Genomic DNA, 26,292 nt, shown 5'->3' with positions numbered 1-26,292 from the left:
TTTTCCTGTGTTACAACTGTAATGGCCAGCGGGCTATACCACTGCATGAAAGCAACAAATGAGCTAGCTTTCTGATATTTGTACCTGACGATTAATTCTACTTCATTGTAAACCACGTTTCCTTTCTTTTCACTGGAGCTTAGCAGGCCGAGGGCGCCTGACGGAATTGGTATGTTGGCAGGTGGAGCGACTGCGGGCAGCCGTCGGCAGCGGGGGTGGAGGCGGCGTGGGCGCTGGGGCGCCCGACACAACCAAACAGCGCCAGACCACGTTGTAAGGGGGCGGAACTCCGCGGCTGGCGCTCTGGGGGCGGAGCTCTGGAGGCGGCGGAGGCGACCGACGCTGCGCGGCGCGCTGGCGGCTCAGCTGGAAGCACAACACTGCTCTTCCTGTCGCTCCCCGCTATGCGGGTCTCCTCACGTCAACGCTAGCGTCATCCTTCCGAAGACCTCATATCGCTACACCGAGCCGAACAGCGTTCTATAATCAACTAGAAACTATAACATTTGCTGCAGAAACGTACCCGATCGCTGAACTGTCTCTACTTACTGATAAAACAAGACAGTGACTCATGCCTGGATCCACTCCATATAAGAATACCATCTGACATAAAGTGAAGAGTCACAGTAGCCTTGGAAGTTTCCGTGGTAGCTGTCTGCCTTTTTGGTAGCACAGCTTTTTTCCGAACGAAACAAACATCGCATTACAATATTATTCGCTTGATAGGCACATAGACTCAGCAACAAGCACCGCTTTTAAATGTTCCACTTTTCTCTTCAATAGCAGCCCATGTCCCCAGTTCGTCAGTTTTGTCTTGCGACAGTAATCTCACATCATCGTAGGTATTAAGTGGGAATTACATTTACAAGTACCAGTAGATAACTACCGTACTTTTTTCTATTGTTTACAAGTAGTGTATGAACACGATGTATCTTCCAAATGATTTCTCATTCCAGGTAACTTTTTGGGTATTCCTGAACTGCGCTAGGCCCTTTTACTGAACTCCCTGAACCTAACAACCTATTATTAAATCTAATCTACTCGTCCAAAGGCACAACCTTTCATGTCCTTGCTCTTGATTCATGAGACTGTGATCTTCCTCTTGCGTATAAAGGAATCTATTATCAATGGCATTTCCTTTCAGCTTTGCCCGTATGAATATTTTTCGTTGTCAGTACTATAGTTCTATTTAGAACTAAAACCCAGAGATGTGTGGTAGTTTAAACAGCAAACACAGTGCCACTTAGCACTGAAAATGTTCTGCTTTGAGAAGCACTGCAGATCGATCATATATTGTTTCTGAAATACTTTGTTTTCTAAATTTTGCCGAAGTTATACATTGTCAGCAGTATTTAATTCAATTCCAGAAATAGGGCTATCTAGGTTGAAAAGCTTCTCTTCAATATTTATGTGGGAGCTGTGGTGGATGAATGATAGAGGAGAAAGCGTGTTTCGTTAATCAGAGAGCTATAACGTAAAAGGACACTTGGCGCTTCTCCAAGGGAACTTAAAGTAACTGTGTTCCTTTCGTAGCCTTGAAGAACTGTAGCGTCACTGACCAGTTTTGTTGGATACATTAGTTTTACGAAAAATAAGACGAACCGAATTTTATTAGAACATGAGAAAACGATATGAATCTATGAGCTATTTATTCATATCATGGAACTAAGCGCAGAATAATTTCAGTAGTCGGCAGACTTACAACATTTAAGTTGCAGGGTTAAGTGTCCACTTTCACTATACCCAACAGGCTAAGTGTCCGGAAACATTGTGCCCTGTGCTGCCACACTTCTTTTAGACACTTAACAAGAGCAATACAGAACGTTAAATGTTTACAGAAATCGAGCCAGCATATTCAGTGGGAACTGTGAGGAAGCGGGTAAGTTTCTGCAGGTCTGAAGCACAAAAGCTGTCTCCTCCAGACACGCCGCAGCCCGTTCTCTGCCTCCGAACTTTGATGGACGCCGCCGCATGCTCTTCTGTGCCCTCTTCCAGTAATCCTCTGCTTCACCCCACCCTTTTCCGTTAAGAATGTAATGAACGGCGTAAAGTCTGCTTCACCCTTTCTTGTTTACAGCACAAGGACTAATTGGACGTGTTTCTGGAGAAAGGTTAGGACTCTCTCACGTAAATGACGTGTAATGTGTACAGTACCCGACAAAAGGCTTTACCTGGCTGCTAGCATGTTACATTTACTCTCGAACCAATTATTCCCGATATCTGACAGCCACTCGTTGTATCCTGTGTCCCACATTTATTCGAGACACCACAACGCCAGAAGCATAGTGCCCCGCGGCTATTCACAACTCCTAGGAAATCTACTGGTGCTGAGAGTAGTTTATCTGCAGACACCATCACCATTAGACAAAAGAAGCGCGTAGCGTTTACAGCGCTGTGATGCGTAGTTCGTCGTGTAAGCGCCATCAGTATGATTTTGCAACGACCAATACGACCCACCCTCATACTGGAGCATCAGTATTAGTGTTGTTACAGTAACAACGCGGTGTAGCCGTGTACAACGTATATTTTGTGTGTGATATTACAAAGGAATTATATATGTATATATATAATTGTAGTAGTGAGCTGCACATAGTGGCAGAGACTCTGTGTGCTTTGCGCTGCAGCAGACAGATAACTACGGGGCAGCGCAGTGACGTTGACTGTCTCCACTTAGTGCAGCCGGCTACCACGTCGTGGCACTTGCTTGTGTCACCCGTACAGACTCACCTGCTCTCGGGCTCCAACTACTGAAAGCGGCGCATAGCGCAATTGCTTCGCTGAAAGAAAGAATAACTACTTAGGCATCGACTGCTGCTTTATGGTCTCCCGGCGATATCGCGAATCAAATAATGTCTCCTCCATGTGGTCCAGTGATTGTCTTTCGCTCCAGTCTTGCTAACAGTCAGACGTGAAATTTGTTAGTACCATATTTAACACCTACAGGAAAAGTTCGTTAAAGTGCGGTTGTCAGAATTAAAGGAGGCTACCTTTCAGGAAAATACAGAGATTGTCATGAGAGAGTGCCGGGTCTCAGAGTATTAAACTACAATCTCTCTGACTACTTAAATTGCAAGTGCTTCAGTGACTGCCACGCATTAAGAATAAATTTTATTTTTAATTACCGTCTCATCAAAAAATTAGAGCTCTTGCCAATTTTCACGGTTATTGGCAGAAAGGCAGCCCTACTGTGGCTTTGGATCCGTCTGGAGTCATACAACTCACGTACGTTCACCTTTGGAAGACTGTTTGAAAAGTTGTCGCCTGCCGTTTTTGCTGATGTCATAAACGTGAAACTGGTAACAGCTGTAAAACCTGTTTGTTCTTATAGCTAAAAATGAATTTCTTTTTCTTTCTGAGAGTGTTTCACGTCATTTTGGCAATATGAATTCTTCTATTCCTACTGCCACATGGAGTATGTTAAGAATCCTTTTACCTGTAACGAATGGCTAAATATCGATCGGTTATCAAGATCAAGCAGCTTTTTGTCAGAAATACACCTATATGCACGTCTTATGTCGAATATTCAAATTGTAATAATTCATAGTGATGTTTTCCGATATTGTAAGTTTATTAGTTGCTGAGTATGCTTTCACGTACGGGTCTGACAATATTCATAGAGTTATTATTTTGAACATGATTGTTCAACGCTCAGGTAATACTTGAAATGAAGACGTGCTTAAATAGATAGCAGACTAAAGAAACGCATAAGAAGTCTTGTCAGGAGTTATAGGTTAATGGAAATTTTTCTACGATATCCATATATAGACACCATAATACTGCAAGCAGAGTAATGGGGACAAGCAAAGAATGGAATATGTCAGAGATTATGGAGGATGTTATAGTCGCTGCTTAAATATTAAAATATTAGTATTATATAGGTGGAGTTTGAGGACAGCATCAAACCAGTCAAACAAAAAGTTTTTACTATTTTCATTATCATATTTCAGAAATGTGCTGTTTCTCAACTGAAAAGCTCTATTGCAATTTAAGTAGTGATAAGAATGTATTCTGTACCTGGTGAGATATTCAGCTGCATGCCCTTGTCACTCTCGTACGCATAAAGTGAAAATGTTAAAGCAGTGAAAGTTAAGAGTAATTGCTAAGACACAATAAGAAGAACTTGGAAATGAAGAAACTAATAAATACGTACAAAAAAATCTGGGCCCTTACTATTCACTGATGTTGTAAAACTGTCGCCCAACTGAAAGGTGCAGTAAGGACGGTTTTATAGCGTCCAGGTTTTGTAAACGGTTTCCTCGAGAATTATTTAATGGCTTGAAAAACTCCAAAACGCATTTCCTAATTAACTTTGTCTGTTGTTTCTTGCCACAATTCCCAACCTATACAAAACTTTTCTGTCATTTCCTTGACCGATAAACAGCAGTTATGGAGTTCTTGACACGACATTCCCGAGAGCAGAGCGGTCGGCTGTGCAGTGTGCAGCGTATGGCTGAGAAATGGTATGCCTGACTGTAGCGCCCCGGAGTCCACGCGTGTCTGCTGCGGCCGGCACTCGACTTGTTAATGTGGATGTTTTATTTTTGTTGTAAACATTGGATGTCTATTCTGAATACTAGGCTGAGTGTTGTTAAAGGCTATAATTAATAATACGAACGTTTATATTTGATTTGCTGTTGTGAATATGGATGTCTTTACGAGCTTCTGTGTATTCTAGAATTATTGTATGTGGAGTAGTTGTTAAAAAAAAACAGAAATTTAATATGGTGTGTCAACTGTATCTATTGCCTGATATAATAATGTTGTCTTGTTAGTTAAAGTGCTCTTTAAGGGAAAAAATATTTGTACACGTATTAACTGTGCTTCGTGGGCTGCCTTGAAAGATTTCACTGTATCAGATTGCCATTTTTCAAGTACTACGAAAGGTTCTGAATTGAAAATTAATGACACAGAATAACATACAGCTCATTAACTTTGATTAAAGGCCCAGGCACTTATTAGAACCATTATTCTGTGAAATGCAGTTTTAGAAAGAGACTATCCATTACGGGACATTCGGGTGCAGCATTTCCGGGTCCAAAAATGATGGTGCAGCCCACGACAGCGACAATCGATTCATACAGCAATATTATCAAATATCACAGGTTATCTAAAAAAGCCTTGACGTTTTACGATCTCTCGATGTGTTTTGTCAATGTTGTTACCCTCCGAGCAATTAAAGTGTGTAGATTTTCACTTGACTGTGGTTCTGTTATAAAGTAAAATAATGTTCAGGAATATATCAGTGTTCAGGTTGAGAGGTTTATAAGAGATAAAGCATAGGGCAGATGTTTTGTTGCAGAGAGTTTGCCTAAAGATGAATCTGGCTGCGCCAGATGGAGTTTCTGTAAAGAGTTTTATATTTACTGTTACATGTTATTTCTGCTGCAGGCGGTTTGTTGCTGAAGATTTATGAGTTGTTAGAGCTTAGGAGAACATGACTATTGAGACAGAGTGTTGGTTTTGTTAGAGTTCACGAGTGTGTTTGTCTGTTACCGAAGAGCAACGTCTTACGGTACGCACAAGAATTTGGCCTGATACACAGGTGCTGGCAGTCGTAACAAGAAACGTAATTTCCCGGGAATAGCTTGGAGATAGCAATAGCGACAACTTTGTGCATCTAATGTACTTTGAAAGCTGCAGATTGAACGCCTGTGTAGGTTACAGCCACGCGATAATCTCCTTATGATTAAATGGCTGCCCCTAAGCACATGTTTTACCTTACACACTGTGTGATGTTACTGCCCTCATAGGCACCTTAGTAATCAAAACAACAGTACGTCCAAGGAGAACGTCATAACATCATTTTGTCCCTGTAACTGACTGATCGCTCCTTGTCATTTCCCGTTATTTGCTAGAGCGAAAGTAATGCAGAGAGACAAACGTCTTATTATTTTGTTATTTTTAGAACACAATGGAAGATAGGATGAACGCAGAACAAATTAAACCGCAAAATTTGAGAAACCGTTATGATGCAAAGGAACGGAAGCGTGATAGATATAAGAGCTTGATGTTTGTAAACAGTGGTTTTGCAGTGTCCACTGTCGTAGGACTTTGTAGTACACCAGAATGAAACCTAATGGATACATTATATTCGTAGCTCTGTAACAAGAAATACAGCATAAGGGAACTGTGTGAGGAGACATCAGTAGCAATATTGCTAGTAGCAGTCGCGGTAGAAGCCTGCCTCATAACTGCAGAATTGAGTCCGGGACTAAAGCAAGCGACATAGGTGTGCAGTAGCTAGCACAACCGCCGCACACGAGCAATTGCACAGGGCAGCAGGTGATCCGCAAACGGCCGATAGGACTGAGGTGGCGTTCGTAGGTCGTGGCATCCTACTTCACGTTGCGGGATACGTGCTGCCAGGCGTCCAGTAGCAAGTAGGAGGTACAGATATGGCCATAACATGTGCAAGCACCGAATTCTGTTGTTGGTATAATGACATTAGCAGATAATGTGAAATAAGGATTCTCCTCTTCTTCCTGTTTTTACTTTTGTGATAGTCTTCTCAAAAATAATTAAAAAAACTGCCCACGTATTCTCGGATACTGTCGTATTATATTAATGTTAAAAAACACAGCATGTACAAAATATTTATCTTTTTATTTTTCTCATAAAAATGGATGTGTTTATATATAAAAAGTACAAAATACATAAAATAACAGTCATGGCTACACTAACTTTTTTTCTATTTATCGCTCAGTTGTTACTTGGAGACACGAGCAGCTCATTACCTTTAGATGAAACGATTTTGAAAATTCCAGCTGACAAAAAGCTTTGTTTCTATTTTTGAAAGAGAAAACACGTAGCACTACCTCAGGCTGTAATGACTTGCTGTCGTTTCTCTAAGGTAACAACCGATTATTTTGCGCCATGCTTCCAATAACTTATTCGTGCTTCAGACCACAAATGCTCAAAGTCATGAGACTGAAGCAGTCCAGAGAGCTGGCTGGTGAACAGTACGCTATTCTGTTTTCAGAACTACGTCTCGTATTGGAGCCTACGCAAGACAATTTCAACTGAGGAAACATCGGTTTGGATTGCTACAGACACGATACTAAGCTTCTGTTGCCTTCAGGACACTACACTGTGAAAAATCTTTGGAGATATATAAATAACACTTAAACAGTTGCCAGTCTCCCTCCTTTGTACTTGTCTCACTTCCGTGCAGGATGGTAGAAGACTGTAATAAAATGATATTTTATTATTAGAGAGAAAAAAGTAAGTAAAATTCCAGCTGTTTCGTTTTTGGCCCAGCTGAATGTCGAAATGGTACCTTCGCAGAAATTACGAGGAGTGAAGGGTAAGCTTTTTTAAAGGATACATAGCCGAATTCTTATATGTAATGAGGAGCATACAGGTACCATGCATTTTGTCAGGAAACGCATTGTTTAAGACATTGCGATTAGATCAACAATCATTTCTCAACGCTCATGATAATAAGGAAGCTTCCTATTATGGCAAAGATGGAGGTTGAACACTCTTCAAAGAAGCGCAATCGGAATGGCAAAGAGGCGGCTACCAGTTGAGACTGGATTCTAGTAGACATATCCTCCATTACTGGCATACGCCTGGCCTCCACCTCCACTTCCTCCACCGTGTCCGCCTCCACCGCCGCCTCCGCTGTAACCTCCGCCGCCACCTCCACTGTATCCTCCACCGCCACCACTGCTGTATCCTCCACCGCCACCACTGCTGTATCCTCCGCCGCCACCACTGCTGTATCCTCCACCTCCTTCGTTGCTGTATCCTCCGCCTCCACCTCCGTGTCCTCCGCCACCACCGCTGCTGTACCCGCCGCCACCTCCATTACCTCCGCTGTACCCTCCTCCACCACCACTGTACCCACCAGCGCCTCCACCTCCACTGCCAAAGGAAGGTGCACCATAACTAGAAGAAAGGCCGCCGCCGCCGCCACCACTACTAGAGAATGACGACGAGAAACTGGAAGACGATGAACCTGAGCCCAAGGATGGTGCACCATAACTGGATGATGGAGCAGATCCAAAACTACCACCGCCAAATGATCCACCACCTCCGCCAAACGATCCACCACCGCCGCCAAATGATCCACCTCCAGATGAAGGAGCTCCATAGCTTGATGACGGGGTTTTGGCAGGAGCACTGTAGCTAGACGATAGCGACGATCCAAAGGATGCACCACCGCCTCCAAAAGACCCACCGCCGCCGAATGATCCGCCACCAGCTGAGGGTGCTCCATAGCTGGATGATAGGCTGCCTCCTCCTCCACCGCCTCCGAAAGATCCACCTCCGAAAGATCCACCTCCAAAAGATCCGCCACCAGCTGAGGGTGCTCCATAGCTGGATGATAGGCTGCCTCCTCCTCCACCGCCGCCAAATGATCCACCTCCCGATGATGGTGCTCCATAGCTAGACGATGGTGCAGAAGCAAATCCGCCGCCGCCACCACCGCCGAATGATCCTCCGCCACCACCAAAGGATCCGCCCCTGAAGGAGCCACCACCCGACGAAGGTGCACCATAGCTAGATGAGGGAGCTGAAGCTATCGATCCACCGCCAAAGGAACCACCTCCGAAAGATCCACCTCCAAAGGATCCGCCGCCGAAGGAACCGCCGCCAGAAGACGGAGCACCGTAGCTGCTCGACGGGCGAGACTTTCCGCCTCCGCCTCCACCGCCGAATCCCCCGTGGCTTTTCCCGCGGCCACCACCGTTGCCAAAGCCTCCTCCTCCTCCTCCTCCAAATGATGGTGCACCGTACATGCTGGATGGCCGGGAAGGACCGGCGGGTGCTCCATAGCTGCTCGACGGTTTCCCGCCTCCTCCACCAAATCCACCGCCTCCGAAGCCACCGCCCCCAAACCCTCCGCCTCCAAAACCACCGCCACCTCCGCCGAAGCCGCCGCCGCCACCACCACCTGCAGAAGGCGCTCCGTACATGGAAGACGGCCGGGAAGGTGCTCCGTAGCTCGTCAGTGGCGCTGTGGACAGAAGAGCAACAGATGCAAATTGGCAATGGCAAACGTGCATAAATCATTCGGACTGGTCCCACAACATAAATATCGCCAGAAGGTGATTTCCTTTTCGTGTACGTTTAGCTTGATACAAAAATTGCAAGCTTTACATGAAGAGAAGACAAGATACTGAGAAACTAATGAGGCCCTCTCGTCTCCAAAGAAACTGAAAGGAATTCACTTGAAGCTGTTTGTGAAAACTAGGGAAATCTTATTATCATGGCTAGAAGAGGATTTATCCGAAATATTCAAGTGTCATTCTCCAGGCTCACGTAACAAACTACACTTAAAGTAGTGGTAGTGGTGGTAAGATCCTATGGGACCAAACTGCTGAGATCATTGGTCCCAAGGCTTACACACCACTTAACCTAACTTAAACCAACCTACGCTAAGGACAACACACACACCCATGCCCAAGGGAGGAGTCGAAGCTCCGACAGGGGGAGCCCTGCGAACCGTGGCAAGTCGCCCGAGACCGCGCGGTTATCCCGCGTGGCTACACTTAAGTCCAATACAATTTGGGCGTTCAGAATAATAAGGGATCAGGACTATAAGCAGGATGTATAAGGCTTCGCAATGAAAATTCTGCGCATTGTGGGCCCGCCCACATTTTGCCAAAGTTGTTTCGAGTACGCTAGAGAAGTTTCACTGCGAAGCCGTTACCTCCATTCAGTCCCAATCCCTTCCTCCGCGATTTCCATATCTTTGGAATCCTGAAGAAAGACTTTCGTGGCCGTCGATTAGATTCGTACGAAGAGGGCACGCCTGGGTACAATTATGTTTCAGTAGACAACCAAGTGGGATTAAGGTATTAATGGTTATTGCTATTAGTTTCGACATAACAAACAGTTCACTTACTTTTTCCATCTGTCTCATTTTCATTTGACTGCCTCTCCTACCTGACACGAAGAAGGCCACTGTTGCAGGAATACTGCACGGTAACTTGATCATCACATGATAAGGACAAAATCTGTATATTATCATCCAAAGTGAAACCCTGCAGCTCGTTATGGAACCAGTGAAATAAAATGCAAACCTTTGTGAAAAAGAGCAATAGAAGTAGAAAAGCGTAAACCAAAAGAATGCAGTCCAATAGCTTGTTCGACAATTTCTTGCTCTGTAATGGTAATAACGTGAAATAATGTGTGAATGTGTGTGTGTGTGTGTGTGTGTGTGTGTGTGTGTGTGTGTGTGTGTGTGTGTGTGTATGTGTGTGTATGTGTGTGTGTGTGCGTGTGTGGAGACGGGGGCCATGTGGTTGGGCACACACAGACGCACAGAAAGAAGAGACCTACTCGAAAAACTGATGGTGTGTTCCAGCACTGAGGCAGAGTCATCGAAAACAAATTTTGAATTGGAATGTGATTGGTTACAAGTTAATTTTCATATTTGAAAACACGACTACAAGGCTTCATAAGAGCCTCAAACATTTATGGAAGATATTATCCACAGCAGCAAGGAAAGGAGGCTGCATATGCTTGCAGATTCAATACACGAGTTTGCTTAAAAGGCCCGATAATCCTACGGAAATACGTGTAAGCTGGTATTCTGTGACTGCCATCTTTCTTTGTTATGTCAGCAAAAGCCCTATTTCCTCACATGTCTCTCACCTAACTTTAGGGCCGGCCGAGGTGGCCGAACGGTTCTAGGTTGTCGAGAATCTCTGTTAGGTTTCGTATCGGATGTGCATCAGTGATCTTTCGGGCCGGCCGGTGTGGGTTCTAGGCGCTACAGTCTGGAACCGCGCGACCGTACGGTCGCAGGTTCGAATCCTGCCTCAGACATGGATGTGTGTAATGTCCTTAGGTTTAAGTAGTTCTAAGTTCTAGGGGACTGATGACCTCAGAAGTTAAGTCCCGTAGTACTCAGAACCATTTGAATCATTTGAACCTAACTTTAGGTTGTGAATCGAAAAGAAGTAATTCACAATCTGTCTTAGGTACCACATCAGCTTAGTCGACAATACCAACTTCCTTGTGTTTATGTTGGAACTTTGTAGCTTTGGAGTGACGTGACTGTGGCTAAAGATTTTCTTTCTTGGCTACACATAACTTACATATTAAGATCTTCAAGACAGTAATATACATATTTCTAGAAGTTCAAATCTTATGCACACATGTAGAAGATTATTACTACCTGTATATAATTTTATCGAGTGAGCTATGAACTTGTTTGAAAATAAAGGGTATATTTGGTGCCTGCGTCCTGATATAATTTCTAGATGTTTTCAAACGTCTATGTGAACACATAGATGTACTGTTTGCAGCTACAACCGCCGCTACTGGAGTTTGCAGGCGCACCAGCGCACGACGCCATGGAGACAAGATATGCGGGCACTTTCTCGTTGCTTTCTCCCGCGTTATCGGCAGCGCTTCCACAGCGCACTAACTGGCGTGGTTACCCACTTGCTTTCTTTGCTGATAACGATCACAGACAGCTGCGTGGCTCTGCGTAAGTGCCAGGCACTTCCTTTCGGGAATTGTCTAAAAAGGAATTTCACTGTGATAATGTGCAGAGTTTTATCTTGAACAAAGTAAGGGCAAAGTGCGTTATTGAAAACTCTCGACTGTAGAGCTATACTTCCGAAAGAGAAATAAGGGAACCCACGACTTCAGTTCGTCACAATTACGGGAAGAAGGCTTACATAATTTCTCGACTTCCGCTTTTAAAATTTGCTAGCTGCGAGCTGAAAAAAAGGAACCAAGTAATGTTTATCTGTCGAAGAAATTATTACTTCAGCATCCAGTGTTCAAGCTGAAATTTAAGGTAAGAATATTGAGATCTGCCTCCTTTTCATACTGGAAGCTAAGATGGATTAGGAAATTCATCACTGGATAAAGCTGTGTACTTGGCATCGAATCGACGTCTCTGGTTGGCAGTGCTTCTTCCCAGGCGGAACATACGATACAGATCACAGATTCAGTCAGCCAGTACGTCTTAGCAGCGATCTAAACTTCACAGAGATACAATGATGAGCCAAAACATTATGCCCACCTCGGGGATGAGTGCCTCCTGGTAGTGTTGCGGACATATGACTAGGAAAGAATGTAAGCGGAGAGAGACAAACGGGCAGTCATTATACGGAGTGGACGGGTCATAAATGCTGAAATCCTCTGATACAAGGGCGCATTACTGTGACGCCGCGGGTGGAAATGAAAATCCCTGAAACTGCTTAGCTGGTCGGTTTTTCGCATACTACTGTCGTGAGCACCCATGGAGAGTGGTCGATAGATGGCGAAATAACGAGCAGGTCTTGTGGTATTCGACGTAAAGGTCTCATCACAAATCGTAGGAGTCGGAGCATCTCCCGCTGTGTAGTCCAGAATAGGCAGTGATCTGAGGCAGATCTGACGACAGCGTACAACGCTGGTACAGGCACAAGTATGTCGGACCATATCGATCAAAGTAAATTGTTGAACGCGGAGCTATACATCACAAGACCTCTACGTGTGCCTGTGTTACCCCAACGACATCGTCAGTTACAATTGCAGTGGGGACGGCATCACTGAGTTTTCACCGTGAATCAATACAAGTAGAAACGTCGCTTGTCGAGCGAATCCCATTTCTTGTTACACCAGGTCGATGGTTGGGTCCTTACAATCCGTCATCCAGGCGAATGGCTACTTGAAACGTGCACCATGTCACAGACGCAGGACTGTGTGAGCAGAATTTTTCTATGGGGTACATTGAGTTGAGCTTCTGTGGGACCTATGCTTGTACTCGACGACACCGTGACAGCAGCCAAACTACGTGAACATTATTGGGAACATCTTTTCTGATGACGATGACGTCTTCCAGGAGGGTAACACTCCGCAACACAAGGCCAGAATCGTGCTACAATGGTTTGAGAAACATGATAGTGAACTCATACTGATGTTACTGATGTCTTAGCCAGAAAATGCCCCTGATCTGTACTCAATGGAACACATACTGGGCGCCAACCGCTACGTAGTTTAGTGACCTGTGAATAGAAATCTGGTGGCATATACTTCAGGGAACCCATCAGGGATTTGTAGAATTCCTGCCAAGCACAATCGCTGCTGTACTGTGTTTTAAAAGTGGACAAGCACATTATTAAACATGTAGTCATAATGTTTAGGCTCATTAGAGCATCTTTCTAGTCTGTCATCCAAAACATACATTCCGAAGTGGAGTGAAAGTTTCACTCTGGAAAAATTCTTTGGACCGTCATTAAGAAGCTTCTCGCCATTCCATGTCCCCCAAACTTGAGCTACCTCGTCGTCCACCGTCACCGCCCTTTCAGCAGTGTTTACTACAAATTTCCTAAAATGACCTAAACTTCAAATTTTAACTTAACTGCGAGACCCTCACGGAACAATGTCTCGTACTTATTAAGCTTCTGGTATGTATTCAAGCAGAAGTTAAAAATTCGCGTTATGACTGGTACACAATGACGATGACGATACCAGCGATACCTTACTAAACGAGAAAGCCAATGGGAAAAGAAACCCACGTACAGAGCAGATACATCTTAACGAGACGATGTTACATTTGACAGCTTTCGTCTGAAACCTTTCAATTTCTGAGAGTAAGGTGTTTTACATTATTTCTGACATTTTTTACCTACAGAACCGTGATACTGAGAGTCCTGATGCCTTTCTGCAACATGGACACTTCCAATTTAGAAACACTGTAGGTACCAATGGTGGCATTTATTGTACCTATATCAGAGTTTTTCCCATATGAATACCCTTTACAGTTGTCTTTTCCTCTCCAAATACGCCACAGTTTTCAACGCGAACTTCACTAATGTGATCTTTAAGATCTACAGTTCATGACAAACTCTTACAGTTCTCATCACAGTTTGATGATTTAGACAGATAACGTTAGGCAGGCAGAGTTTCTGTAACAGTTCGCGGATTGATCTCTAGTTATGCAGCAGAATCAGTGAAACAGCACTGCAGAACATACACACCGATCGACATTTTTGTGCTTCTGTGGACCATAGGAACAATCCATCTGATAATCTAATGAATATAGCTTGAACCTTTACTTTTCGTATTCCTATTAGCAGGCTTAGTCGTCATATTTGTTCAGGCATGCAACAAGCATTGTTCAGTCAATGGCCAGAACTATTTGAAGAAGAATATGATCTGGTCTAACAATCCACAAAGTTTTACCGTAAATGAGAACAGCGACGGGAACCAGCAGACTTATATTCTGTAGGTACTCACCATCTCTGCGTACAAGACGTCTGCTGCCGTACCCGAAGACTTCAGCGGACGACGCCAGGAGGCAGCACAAGGCCAGCAGCGTCTGAAACAGTCATTACGAGTCTTCGTCAGTAGGTGTTCTGTGTGGTTTCATTTCGGTGCATTATTTTTGTTTTCCTATTGGTCTACCTAGCACACTTTCTAGCATGAATTCCTTTTTCCAAAAGCAGTCAACGCATCGGAGTCTCCGTGTGCTTTACCCAGATAGTCAGTGGATGCTAGTCTCATGTTGATGATAGTGGTATGAGAATGTGCAATTCATTGTCGTGTGTATGATTCGTGAAGTGAAAGGCTTGTGAACGTGGAATCCCGGTGCTGGAAGATAGCCCACTCATTTCAATCATTTCCATAATGTTGGCACCACAGGGACAGCTGACCGTAACGTGTCATATATCTTCACCCCATAAGAAATTATGCAGCGGAATATGGTCCGTTGCCAGCTGAGACATATAAATATTCTCCATTAACAGGGTTCTAATGCGCTGCCTCCGAGTCAACGGAGACTGCGAATAGGGGTTCACCAATAACATATGAAACATAAATGTTCTTAAAGAAAGTATATGCTATGAAGTGTAAATTTCAGAAAGTCGCAAAACAAAACTACTTATTTCGTCGTTTCGTTTGTTATAACAGAAAAACAGGTTATTAATGTTTCTAAAAGCTCTTTTTCAGTCGCTGCCAAAGATTAATGTGTGAAGAAAGTGTTTGGTGTAGGCTGTATAGAAGTAGTTGGTTACAGATGTTTAGAAATACACGTATTTCACAACTAGTTACTATTTAATGTTAACTAAAGATTAGATCTTTACCAGAAAGAAGTCTGTAGCATTTAGGGTGAGATGAAATCTGTGAGATTGCCAGATTCGTGTTTTATATACGGGTAAGGGAGTCGATTAAGCTGTCATCAACAAAGGCCATCTGCTTTAGCTCAAAAGCATATAACAACATTGTTCCGTGTATAAGAGTGCAGAATCATTCATACAGACAGAGTTAAAATTGAAATCTCAAAATGTTCCAAAGATATTTAGACCTACCCCAGTGTGTAATATAGAATATATATTCTCATAACAAGTGATATTCCTTGTGGACTATTTTGACGAAAATTATATTTGCAAACGTTTTTACCTGTTTTTGACGAAAGACGTTAACTTTTGCATTGAAAGCGCGAAACTAACAGCACGTTTACTGAACCTTCAGCTTAAAAAGAAAAACCCTTATACTGTGAAGTTAGTTTCAGAATTTACGTTATATAAGATTTTTCTAAAACACTTCGAACTAGTGACAATGTCTTGGACACTTGTCAGTCCATTATTCATTTCATTAAAATACAGTGGCGTTGCATGTGTCACAACTTTACGCCACTGTGTAGCCCTCAACTTTCACTTAAGTTAAAATGAGCGACATTGCGTTCAGCATTTTCCGCATCGGTTTCACTGGACAAACTTCTTAGGCTCATGTTCCGAACAGGTGTACACACACAAAGCAGAGACGTACTGTTCCTCGGTGGCCACTCTAAGGGAGTCAGAATCAGAAAACGCACCAGTATAACATAGTTTCTAGTGTGAACTGCCTGACAAAATGAAGTATTGTTGACTCGAGAAGGGTTCGTCTGTTCTCTTAGGACTGTGGATCACCAGTAACTATACGTATGTTTCAACATGACACCCGGTTGACACTGCTCGAAGATTTATTACTGCTGGCTTTACTGTAAGTAAATGTGAAAGTTCGGAGAAGTAGATTAATTAACTGGGTCACTATTGTGGGCTAGTTTGCGTGGCTGTACGTATAACTGACGGTAGACACCCTAAATACAATGTCAGAAAAAATACAGCACCAAGAGCGAGTTGTGCGTCATAAACGAAAGTTGGTAGAGATATTTCTACATCTGAAAGATAATGACTATTCAGATTTTCGTCCCAGTCGCGTAGGACTGGGGTTAGTAGCGCCACTATGAGGGTGCAAATCAGGTTTGCTTTACATACACTCTGTAAGGGCCACGAGAGTTAGCTACCTTTAGAGACTGGGTGTGGTGGTTTGATGTTAGTCACGAATGCCTTTAAGACGATAAAGACGTCATTATCTCTACATCACTGAATTTGGACGAGTAATAGGAGTACGAGAAGCTGTACGTTCCTTCTGTGATATTGTAGAAAGACTTAGGCAGGAATGTAGCCACTGTACATGATTTCTGGCAGCGGTGGTCACGAGAATGTACGGCCCAAGAAGACCGTACTCCGGACGGGCACGTCGCACTTCCAAGAGGGCAGACCATCGTGTTCGCCGTATGGCTCTGGCATATCGTACTGCTTCTGCAGCAGCCATTTCAGCAGCAGTTGGAACCAAAGTGAAACAACGAACCAGTAGAAATAGATTACTTCAAAGACAGCTCCTGGTCAGACGGCCTATAGCATGAATTCTATTGGTCCTAAACCACCGTCGTTTGCGACTTCAGTGGTTTCGAGCGAGAGCTCATTGGAGAGAAGAAGGGAGGCCTTTTATGTTTTCTGATGAATGTCCGTTCATGTTCCATGCCAGTGATGGCCCTGTGTTGGTTAAAAGGAGGCCAGTTGAGGGCGTACAACCAACCTGTCTGCGTGCTAGACACACTGGACCAACACATGGAGTAAGGGTCTGTGGTACGATTTCGTATGACAGCAGGAGCACTCTCGTGTTTGTCCCACGCACCCTGACTGCAAATGTGTACATCAGTCTGGTGATTCAACTTTACAGATTGTCGACATGTTGACATGCACCCCTCGGTCACGAGATCTCTCTCCAATCGAGCACATACATATAGGACATCATTGTACGACAACTCCAGCGTCATCCGCCAACAGCATTAACCATACCTGTATTGACAGACCAAGTCTAACAGGCATCGAACTCCATCCCACAAACTGACGTCCGCCACCTGCAAAATACAATGCTTGTACGTTTGCATGCATTCTGGCGGTCACGCTGGTTATTAATGTACTAGCATTTCACATTTGCAACGGCTTATCTCACGCTTCCATTAACCTGTGATCTTGCACCGTTAATCCCTTAAATACGTTACCTATGCAAATGTATTCCCAAACTTTCATCACTTTACTTTAATTATATTTTGGGGTCGCAGTTTTTTCCGTCAGTGTAGGTCCACGGAGACACTGATGGACCGGAGACTGATAAAACAATAGCTGAGGCCTTGAAAATAGCCACAGTTCGGCGACTACGGGAGTTTACAAGTTTCTTTAGGTCTGCAAAAAGCCACTGATTGATGATTGGATCCCGTAGAGCTACTAAATCGGAGAAGTGTTGGTTGATGCCTTTCACGCGCTGTTCAGTTTCTCTATGCTTGAAATCGGCTGAACTAGTGGGTTAGTGAAGATGCGGTATGATCGTCGTACGGTTGTTGCCATCTTGGAAGACTCTTCGTGAAGGTGTAGAAGAAAAGGATCAATGCTCACCGAGAAAACTGGAAAAACATGGAGTTTCATGTTCACCGTAATCTGAATGAATGGACCAAATTACCTCCAGCCACCACCCACACGCGGCTATTTAAACACCATCTTGGGACGGCGGTGCACTCAGCTTCTTACATAATTTGATGAGAGGCAAAACTGTGACGTCCCCACAATGCACGCGTCCATTCAGCTGCAGTAAAATTTCTGTGTTTTTTGAACTAGTGAAAACGTGTACCCTCATGTGCCGGTGCGAGCAGTATCCTTTTGCGAGGTACTCGACTCCAAATGTCCGTTGCATACAGCTCCTGTCGCAATTTTCCTTGGGAAACTGATTGAAATGGACTTGCATTCACTTAGAGCAAAATTTCTGTCGGCTTTGAACAGTCAATGACAAGCGGTAACACTCATTTCCGTTCTCTGTTGGTTAGGACAGTTCTGCGCCATGTTACATGTCCTTGTCCAGCACACCACTCCTTGTAGACGCTTCGCACAGATTCCATTGCTACCCAAATAAATCGGAGAACTTCATTTACCTTTTGTTCATGGGCACGATCAAACATGGTACCATCTTTCTTCTATTCTTCCATGTCTTCAGCCCGGCCCATCTTATTGCACTGTTTCCACGCATTCGACACACCGTGTGACGCCTACCACTTTTATTTCAGTGTTGGACCGTCACAGGACCGCCTGTTGCCAGTAAAACACCTCGTACAGATCTCCAGTGTTCTCTCTTAGGCGGGATGACGAATGTTTTGTCTCGTAACGTCATTAGAGACAAAATACGGGTTCATACTGGGGGAGGATGAAGAACGTAACTGACCGTGTAGTTTCGAAGGAACCATCTCGACATACTTCTGTAGAAATCTAAGAACATCAGCGGAAAATTAACACTGGATGACCGTAAGTGGATTTCAAATACAGTGCTCTCGTGTAACACTTAGGAGTCTCAGCAACTGTGCCACTTCCCTCGGTCCCTAGGTACAGCTCGGAACAAACAAAACGCTTCTGTAGCAAATAAGCGTCTAGTCGACCGAGATAGTTATTAATTTATAGGATAAATATAATTTAAGAACAACTTTCGCACATGTTGAACTGCCGTGTGTGCCACACACCTCTCTTTAGGGAAGAAGTTTTTAGCGACATTTCAAAAATATAACGAAATGAGTCGAATTTGATTTGTCAATACAATTCAATTTCGGCAGAAGTGCTTTAACTATAAATGTTATAAGATGGACAGCACCTGTTCTCTAAGCTGTTTTACGCCAGTTTTGACAGTTTACCTTTGCTGTACATGTTGCTCATCCCTGCAGTGACATTGTAGGTCTAGTAAATTTGTCACACGTATAGAAACGTGACTTTGGAGATATCGCACTAACCGCAGGTACGTAAATCTTTTCGGCTCGTTGCTGCCACTGCAACTCGCGCTCTCTGTGACCCACTGACCGACAAGAGTGACAGTGTTCGCACCTGCGGTTAGGCAGACCCGCAACGCAGCAACCGCGAGCCTCTGTTTACGACCGGAGTCGCCTGCTTGCGGTCGCTAACCCCGACACAGTGAGGCTGCAGGAGCACCAGCTTCTCTTATGATGGGTTAATACAGAGATTCTAGAAAGCATTTCACGAGCTTGTTACACGTAATTACCTATGAGAGACCTCTTGTAGGCTACATCAACGTTTGTATTAAGATTGTTGCTGAACAGTGAGATGCGTAAGTTGCGACATCATGTTCCCGTAACTATCAGAAAGTGAAGTCTTTGTATTTCTGACCCGTTAGTCGCTTGGGTTGCTATCGAGCGATGTTAGTGGCGTACCCCATAATCCGAATGAAAGATTTGTATAACATGCACATGAGGGAAAATGCTGCGAAGTGCAATAGTGTCAATAGATTACCTGCGAAGTCTTATCCTCACAATCGTATGTTCCTCAGCTTGTGCAATAGCTAGCTAGATGCAGCTTATAACTATTTATAGTAATAATTTATGATTTTGTCTTTTATTTAACGATAATTTTTAGACATATGGCACTAGACCACACAATAAACCAGGCGTATTGTTTAATTTCGAGATCTAAATTTCAATTAGTAGCTGTTGAGAGGTTGGTAGTGGTGACGGTACTTATCAGCAATATGTATGGCAGGAGGGGCCTTCGATTGATAAGTATGCCTGATTCTAGGTACTGAGGAGCACAGAGATTCTCAGACGGTAACTTGTGGTATCTCGGCAACAAGCATTTAACGTAGCCTTGCAAAATAACTAACACATGGAAACGAGTTAGGAGTATACTGAAACGTTCACCAAGGTGTTCCGCGTTCTGCTGAAGTATTTGTGGAAACGAGAGAGATAGTGGAATATTAAGACTCTAGGTTCGTACTTGGGAGGACTGCGGTTCAGATCTACGACCATCCATTCAGACAAATATTTTCCGTGTTTCCGACAGTAAGACAAACGTTGGAATAATGCCTAAAAAAGAATAAAGGCAACCCGTTTTCTTCCCCAACTGAACTTGTTCTCCGTTTCTAACGGCCCCATCGTCGACAGAACGTAAAGCTCTTTTTGCGCTTCCATTGCAGATTGCGAATTGTTAGACACTATGCTGCCACGCCGCGTCCTGCGTTAAGCATACACTACAGAATTTCAATGTTGTAAAATAGCTGTCTGTGAGTCCTTATACTCAACAGAATACGAATATGTTCGAGTTGTTTAAGGTTTGGGAGAATATGCTCGTGATGGTCTTGTTGAAAGATCTACCTCTATCGTTTATAAGCTGATTTGTGGAAACAATGGACAGCCTCCGTCAGAAAGATGGATCATGATTAGCATCTGCGTTCACAAGTGTGTTATACATTTGACCGCATCGCTAGCGACGGCAGTGGACAATTCTAGCTCCAATATAGTCCAAATCTACAACTATACACTGCAATCCACCTAATAATATAGGGAAAACGGTACTTGAGGTGCCATTATCGGCTTTCATTCGCAACCGCGAGAACGTGTCTGCGTAGGTATACGTATGAGATGCAGTTCAAATTATTTTCTCGTCGTGGTCATTTAGGAAAGACATAGTTAGAGGAAACAGTACATTTCCCGACTCGAAATTCCAGCTGTAAAGCCTCTCTTCTAGCGTCTGCCACCGGAGCAGATCCGTAAAGCTAAACGATCTCAAGATGGAACGTGCCATTCTTCGTTGCATCTTCTCTGTCTACCTAGTAGTACACATACTACAGTTGTGTGACTTGATGTACACCCTAACTTTTGAATTGTCGTCTACAAAAGTCAAGTTGGTAATTGAGTCTCGCGGGGTGTATATGAAGAATCGATTTCGAGAAGCGTCGCCGGTAGGTCATATTTCATGTTCTGAAAAAATGTAGTCCACATAATATATTCTGGAAAAAAGAGAGGAAATATGTACTGTGCAGTAAATAAGGACTAAACGATGACGACCATTCTGGCACAGGTCTGACTCCAGCAGCTCCGTGTTTGAGCACCACATGAAGATTCCTACTCTGAAGGATGTCCACATGAGACAACAAGTCCAGGTTTTATCGAGAGTTTACAGGGCGCCTATGCGTTGTAGTGTGTTGTTTGGTATTGTGGTCTTCAATGGAAGGATGGTCTGTTGCAGTTCTCCACGCTGTTCTGTCCTATCCTATCCTATCCATTTCAACCTGCTTTACTGTATTCAAGCCCTGCTCTCCCTCACCATTGTTTACACTCCAAATTTCTCTCCACTACTAAACTGACGATTCCTTGACGCCTCAGGATGACTATGTTTATAGTTGTGTGACTGAAACTACAAAATAACTCGCGACTAGGTGTCACTGGATGTGTAGGAAGAATCTATTCCCAAAAGTGTCGCTAGTAAACCATATCCCATGTGCCAGAAAGAGTATTATATTCCTATCATCTATGGTTGCATGCTGAAGTAATTATAAGAACATTGCAGGCCTGATGAAACACAGACGGCTTGTAAAATGAGCAGGTCGTTAGTGCGGACAAAAATGGACGGCCTTAGAAGCCCAGGGATTTTACTTTCTGCCAGGAGACCTCGAGGCACGCCAAAGAAATGGTGGAGAGATGGAATCCACGAGGGGTGGCTGCTGAGAGACAAGGAGGGTGATTGGCGACAGAACGCAGGAGAAAGAATCCAGTGGAAGAGGAGCAGTGAAGTTACGCGCAGGCCTCTGAGCCTCATTGCGCATAGTAAGTAAGAAAGTAATTGGATCACTGGGTGTAAGTAGTGAGTGTTGCTCTGGCCGATACGCACGGCCCCCCATGTAGATTCCTGGTTTCTAGTGTGTCCATGTCAGAAGGTAGACCTCAGACCTGCAGCAGAGTGGAGTTTAGGGCTCAGAACTCAAGGGTCGGACTCACCGTGCGCGGCGCGGCCATGTCTGTGAGTAGGAGAGCGCGTTTCTGCTCTGGCTGGTGCGGTGCAGCTGCTGCTGGTGTGGCGCGGTTGCTCACCGACTGCCGAGAGTCCCGCGCCGCGCGCTTATATAGCGGCCGGAGAAAGTGTCGGGCGGCGCACATCTCCCGCCAGCAGGCAGCCCGCGATGCGATACACGCCTCTCACGGGGGCCACCGCCGCGCTGACCTCTTTGGTCAAAGCCTGGGATCCCTCCGCGTAACGCACCCACGCGCCTCATCGCTGCTGCCCTCCAACTGCTCCAGAGCTGACACGGCCTCCGGCGACTTCCCATGCTTCGTGGTCTTCTTCGTAGCAATATCGCACCTAAACTCATTTGAGGCAGTAAAATTTCCATGCCACGTACAGAAGCAAATAACGATTTACTTATTGTGCGTATACACTATAGTAGGGAGAATACATGACTGTATGTTGCAGAAGGGAGCTCAGCTGGGCATTAACAAGCAATATCCAGGGAACTATGACAAGACCACTCTTGTTCCCTACACTAAGTACATAATGTGACCAATAGGGTGAGTAGCAATCTACGACTGTTTTCTGATGACGCCTAGTGTCGAGGGAAGAAGACGTTCTTTTCTTATATAGATAAATCAGTTATATCAATTATTATTGCTCTCTACATCTGTTGACGAAGTTTTGAGAAACGGAATTTGGGATAGACTGCAGAATTATCTTACGGGGATCACCTTACACCTTTCTCAAGAGCCACGGAAACAAAGATGTCGCGATTAGGTCCTGAAGACCAAGCGATAGTCGATAGACCGCCGTGTCATCCTGTCCTTCATCATCGGATGCGGTATGGAGCAGCATGTGGTCAGCACACTGCACTTCAGGCCGTTGGCGGCGTTCCAACCTTGGTGCCGCTGCCTCTCAGTCAGGTACCTCCTCAATTGGCATCACGAGGCTGAGTGCACACCAGGTCCAGTTCTCCGACCAAGGAAAATCCCTGGCAGTGCGAAGAATCGCACCCGGTTCCCCTGCATAAGAATCTAACTCGCTGACCGCTTGGCTATCCACGAAATCCATAAGAGAAATAAGGGTTTGTACGGAAGCATATAGACAGTCGTTCTTCCCTAGGTCCATTTGTGAGTGGTACAGGAAAGAGAATGACTGAAATTAGTACAAAGTACACCCCCCTCAGCCTTCACCCCCCAAATATGAACAGTAGCTCCTGCAGCATCCGTCCAATGTATCACGTGTTTATAATTAAAGTGCAGCTACTGAGAGAGATCTGCTGTGGGCTGTAGTTATCGTATGGCAGCGAAATCTCGCAGATATCCTAAAATGCGGACTCGATATATGCAGAAAGAAATGTAGTTTCAATTTTTGGCAGCAGATGCAAATCCTGTGCTGTGAATGCAAAAGAGACGCTTAGAAACGTTTGTATATGTAATGGATTGGGAACCGTAAATATGCTGAAAAGGTCAAACAAGCGAAAGAGGCATAATGTTGATTTTATTATTAACCGTTGCTTACGCAGTTTTTTTAAATATGAGCGCAAGGAATGATGATGGTGGATCCGTAAAACTTGCTCGCAGCATTTCCATACACAGTCACACGCGGCGAGTGCAGTGGCTCTTGGTGTTCAACACGCAGTTTGACAGTACCCCAAATTCGGTACTTTTGTTTATTCACTGCAACCTGCAGTGTAAATGTGTCTCGTTACTCCACAGAATATTGCCCAGCCACATGTCACCAATTTCTAGCTGTGCCAGAAACTGAAGATCAAATTCAGTACTTTGTTACGGATCATGAGCTTTCAGTCGCTGCATCGTCTTGATCTTGTACAGTTGCCAGTGTAAAAGTGACCGCAAAACATTCCGTACTGTTAACCATCGGATAGAAATTTCGCGTGACACGGCAGGAGCACTAGCTCTAGCTGGGGCACGTGTTGCATGTTCAGTTATAGCAATAGCAACTTCGCCAATAACTGCTAGCGGAATGGGACGCCCTCCTCTTCCAGGAGCCACACCAGGCTCACTCGTGTTTTTGAATTTCATTGTTATGTTCTTTAAACCATTGAATGACATCGGCGCTCTCCTCAGACATTTCAGTTTGCCATACTATCTCACTACAGCAATGTAACTGCGCCATCCACTTAAAATATTTCACTAACAGCACTCGGTGTCTCTTCTCGGTAGCCACACTGTTCACTCAAGTTATGATTTGTCGAATAACAGCGTGGTGCCATACCGAAAGTGTACAGCGCAAGATTTGCAGCAGGTGGTCAAAATTGAGATTAATTTTTTTCCAGCGTCAATCGGTTTCGCATTAACGCACTGGTATACACTGATAAGTCAGAACATTATGACCATTGTCCACCGCTAGGTCGCCCAGCACAGAGTCACAAGCGACTGAAAGAAAGCACAGGTGGCTACAGTACGTGCGAAGGGCAGAAGAACGGACACACAAAATTACAGACCAATATGCCTAAATTCGATTTTCTGCAGAGTCCTTGAACCTGCAGTGGCGAACCAGGTCAAACGCCAAGAAATCTGGCACTATCTGTTGTCCTTTGTCCATGGTTCAAATGGCTCTGAGCACTATGGGACTCAACTGCTGTGGTCATCAGTCCCCTAGAACTTAGAACTACTTAAACCTAACTAACCTAAGGACATCACACACATCCATGCCCGAGCCAGGATTCGAACCTGGGACCGTAGCAGTCGTACGGTTCCGGACTGTTCGCCTAGAACCGCGAGACCACCGCGGCCGGCCCTTTGTCCATGGTTCGCAGTATATCACGTAAGAAGAGGGTAAGCTGAGTTTCGCATGAGCGGTGAGCTCTAAAACCATGCTGATTCATGGACATAAGCTTCTGAGTCTCACGAAAGTTATAATCAACTAAAGAATATGTTCAAGTATTCTTCTACAGTGGATTGAGGAGCATTGTAGTTACCACATAGTGATGTCGCCTAAAGTAAATCGTATGGAAACCATCGCTATCGGGCGCCATCATCGCGTACGCAAATCATTGGCCCGTTGTTTACGCGAAGTACATGAGCTGTGCGTAGACATCATATAACCACAAACCTACAAACAAACTGTCGGATCACTGATAAGCAGAATTAGTAACGTACCTCATTCCAAAGACGGACAAACAAGCTGTAAGCAGGTTTTGGCTCATCAGTGTATCTATCAAGTTTCACTACCATATGATAAATACAGCCCGCACTAGACGACCCAGAGCTGCTACACTTTAATTCTAACAACCCGGTGCATATAGAGGAGGAGCGCACACCTACATGGAAATTACATCTACTCCGCAAGTCACCTTATGATGTGTAGCGGAGGGCACTTCTGTACCAGAGTCTCTTCCCCCCTTTCCTTACACAGTCGCCAATGGTTTTAGGGAAAATCGATTGATGATAGTAAGCCTAAGTTTAGGCTACAGTCTCTCTAATTTTATTTTCATGGTCGAAGTCACTTTGGTTGACATATACAGGTACGTCATTCCATGCTGCTTCAGATCTATGCAGGAATTCATCTATGACTGTCGAGATGTTTCCATTGGGTGTGAGATCTAGAGACACTGCTGTCCAGGCCAAGGGTTGAACACTTTGTGTAGTGAGTTAAGTCAGAACAGCACGAGGATTGTGCAATCTTGTTGGAAGGTATCCCAGAGACCTCGAAGATATGCCACTGTCAGCGGCTTAAACCCCTGGCAAAGTAGCACTTACTGACCAAATTACTGATCATGCAAACGGGAGCTGATTGTGTTGTGTACCCAATGGAGTAGGTGCCATGACGCCATGTGTTGCGCTCGTATGACGGTAGCTCTACTCGGTGCCTCTACACAAGGTTACTTTCGTCGGGATGCTTACATAGAATCTGGGCTCGTCCAATGAGTGAACGTGCTCCCACTCTTGTGGCCAGGGGCATTGTTGGGGGTACCACTGTCGGCGTGTCTCTCTGTGCTGCAGTGTAGACAGATCACAGTACTCGTCGTCATGTCACAGTTCGCTGTTTCCCGTATGCTCACACTAACCATAAAGATACTTGACAACCCAACGTGCTTGCAGTGGTTCTACGATAGTGCACAGTAGAGTGCAGCATATGTCTGGCCTGTCAGGCGCTAGTACTGTAGAGTGGTTAAATCCTTCATTACATTTAGAGTGGTTAAATCCTTCATTACATTCAGTATGGGCCTCCTGATCCTATCTGTTCCATATTTGCTTGACATCCCTGGGACACGGAT

General features: G+C 44.5%; 2 protein-coding genes across 2 annotated transcripts in view; one reads left to right on the top strand and one right to left on the bottom strand.

Annotated features, from left to right (window-relative positions):
* Positions 1–6,886, top strand: part of LOC126356631 (high-affinity choline transporter 1) — a 340,577-nt gene extending 333,691 nt beyond the window's left edge. The window contains exon 13 of the mRNA XM_050007387.1: positions 182–6,886. Coding sequence (XP_049863344.1) covers positions 182–277 — 96 coding nt within the window. The 3' untranslated portion in view covers positions 278–6,886. The remainder of the gene's footprint in view (positions 1–181) is intronic.
* A 569-nt stretch (positions 6,887–7,455) lies between these two features.
* Positions 7,456–22,124, bottom strand: LOC126356647 (uncharacterized). Its single transcript, XM_050007388.1, has 3 exons — positions 22,040–22,124; positions 14,191–14,272; positions 7,456–8,962 (listed from the first exon to the last, which is right to left on the bottom strand). The coding sequence occupies exons 1-3, from the start codon at positions 22,055–22,057 to the stop codon at positions 7,539–7,541; spliced, it is 1,524 nt and encodes a 507-aa protein (XP_049863345.1). The 5' UTR covers positions 22,058–22,124; the 3' UTR covers positions 7,456–7,538.
* Between the last annotated feature and the right edge of the window lie 4,168 nt (positions 22,125–26,292).

Source organism: Schistocerca gregaria, chromosome 1 (assembly GCF_023897955.1).
Source record: "Schistocerca gregaria isolate iqSchGreg1 chromosome 1, iqSchGreg1.2, whole genome shotgun sequence".
Classification (NCBI taxonomy): domain Eukaryota; kingdom Metazoa; phylum Arthropoda; class Insecta; order Orthoptera; family Acrididae; genus Schistocerca; species Schistocerca gregaria.
This window is presented reverse-complemented; position numbering and strand designations above follow the sequence as displayed.

Excerpts from the sequence above, each read along its gene's own strand:
- LOC126356647 (XM_050007388.1), bottom strand. Across the intron at positions 8,963-14,190 it reads ACGTCTTGTACGCAGAGATG|CGCCACTGACGAGCTACGGA; the intron begins GTGAGTACCTAC and ends TTCTGTCCACAG.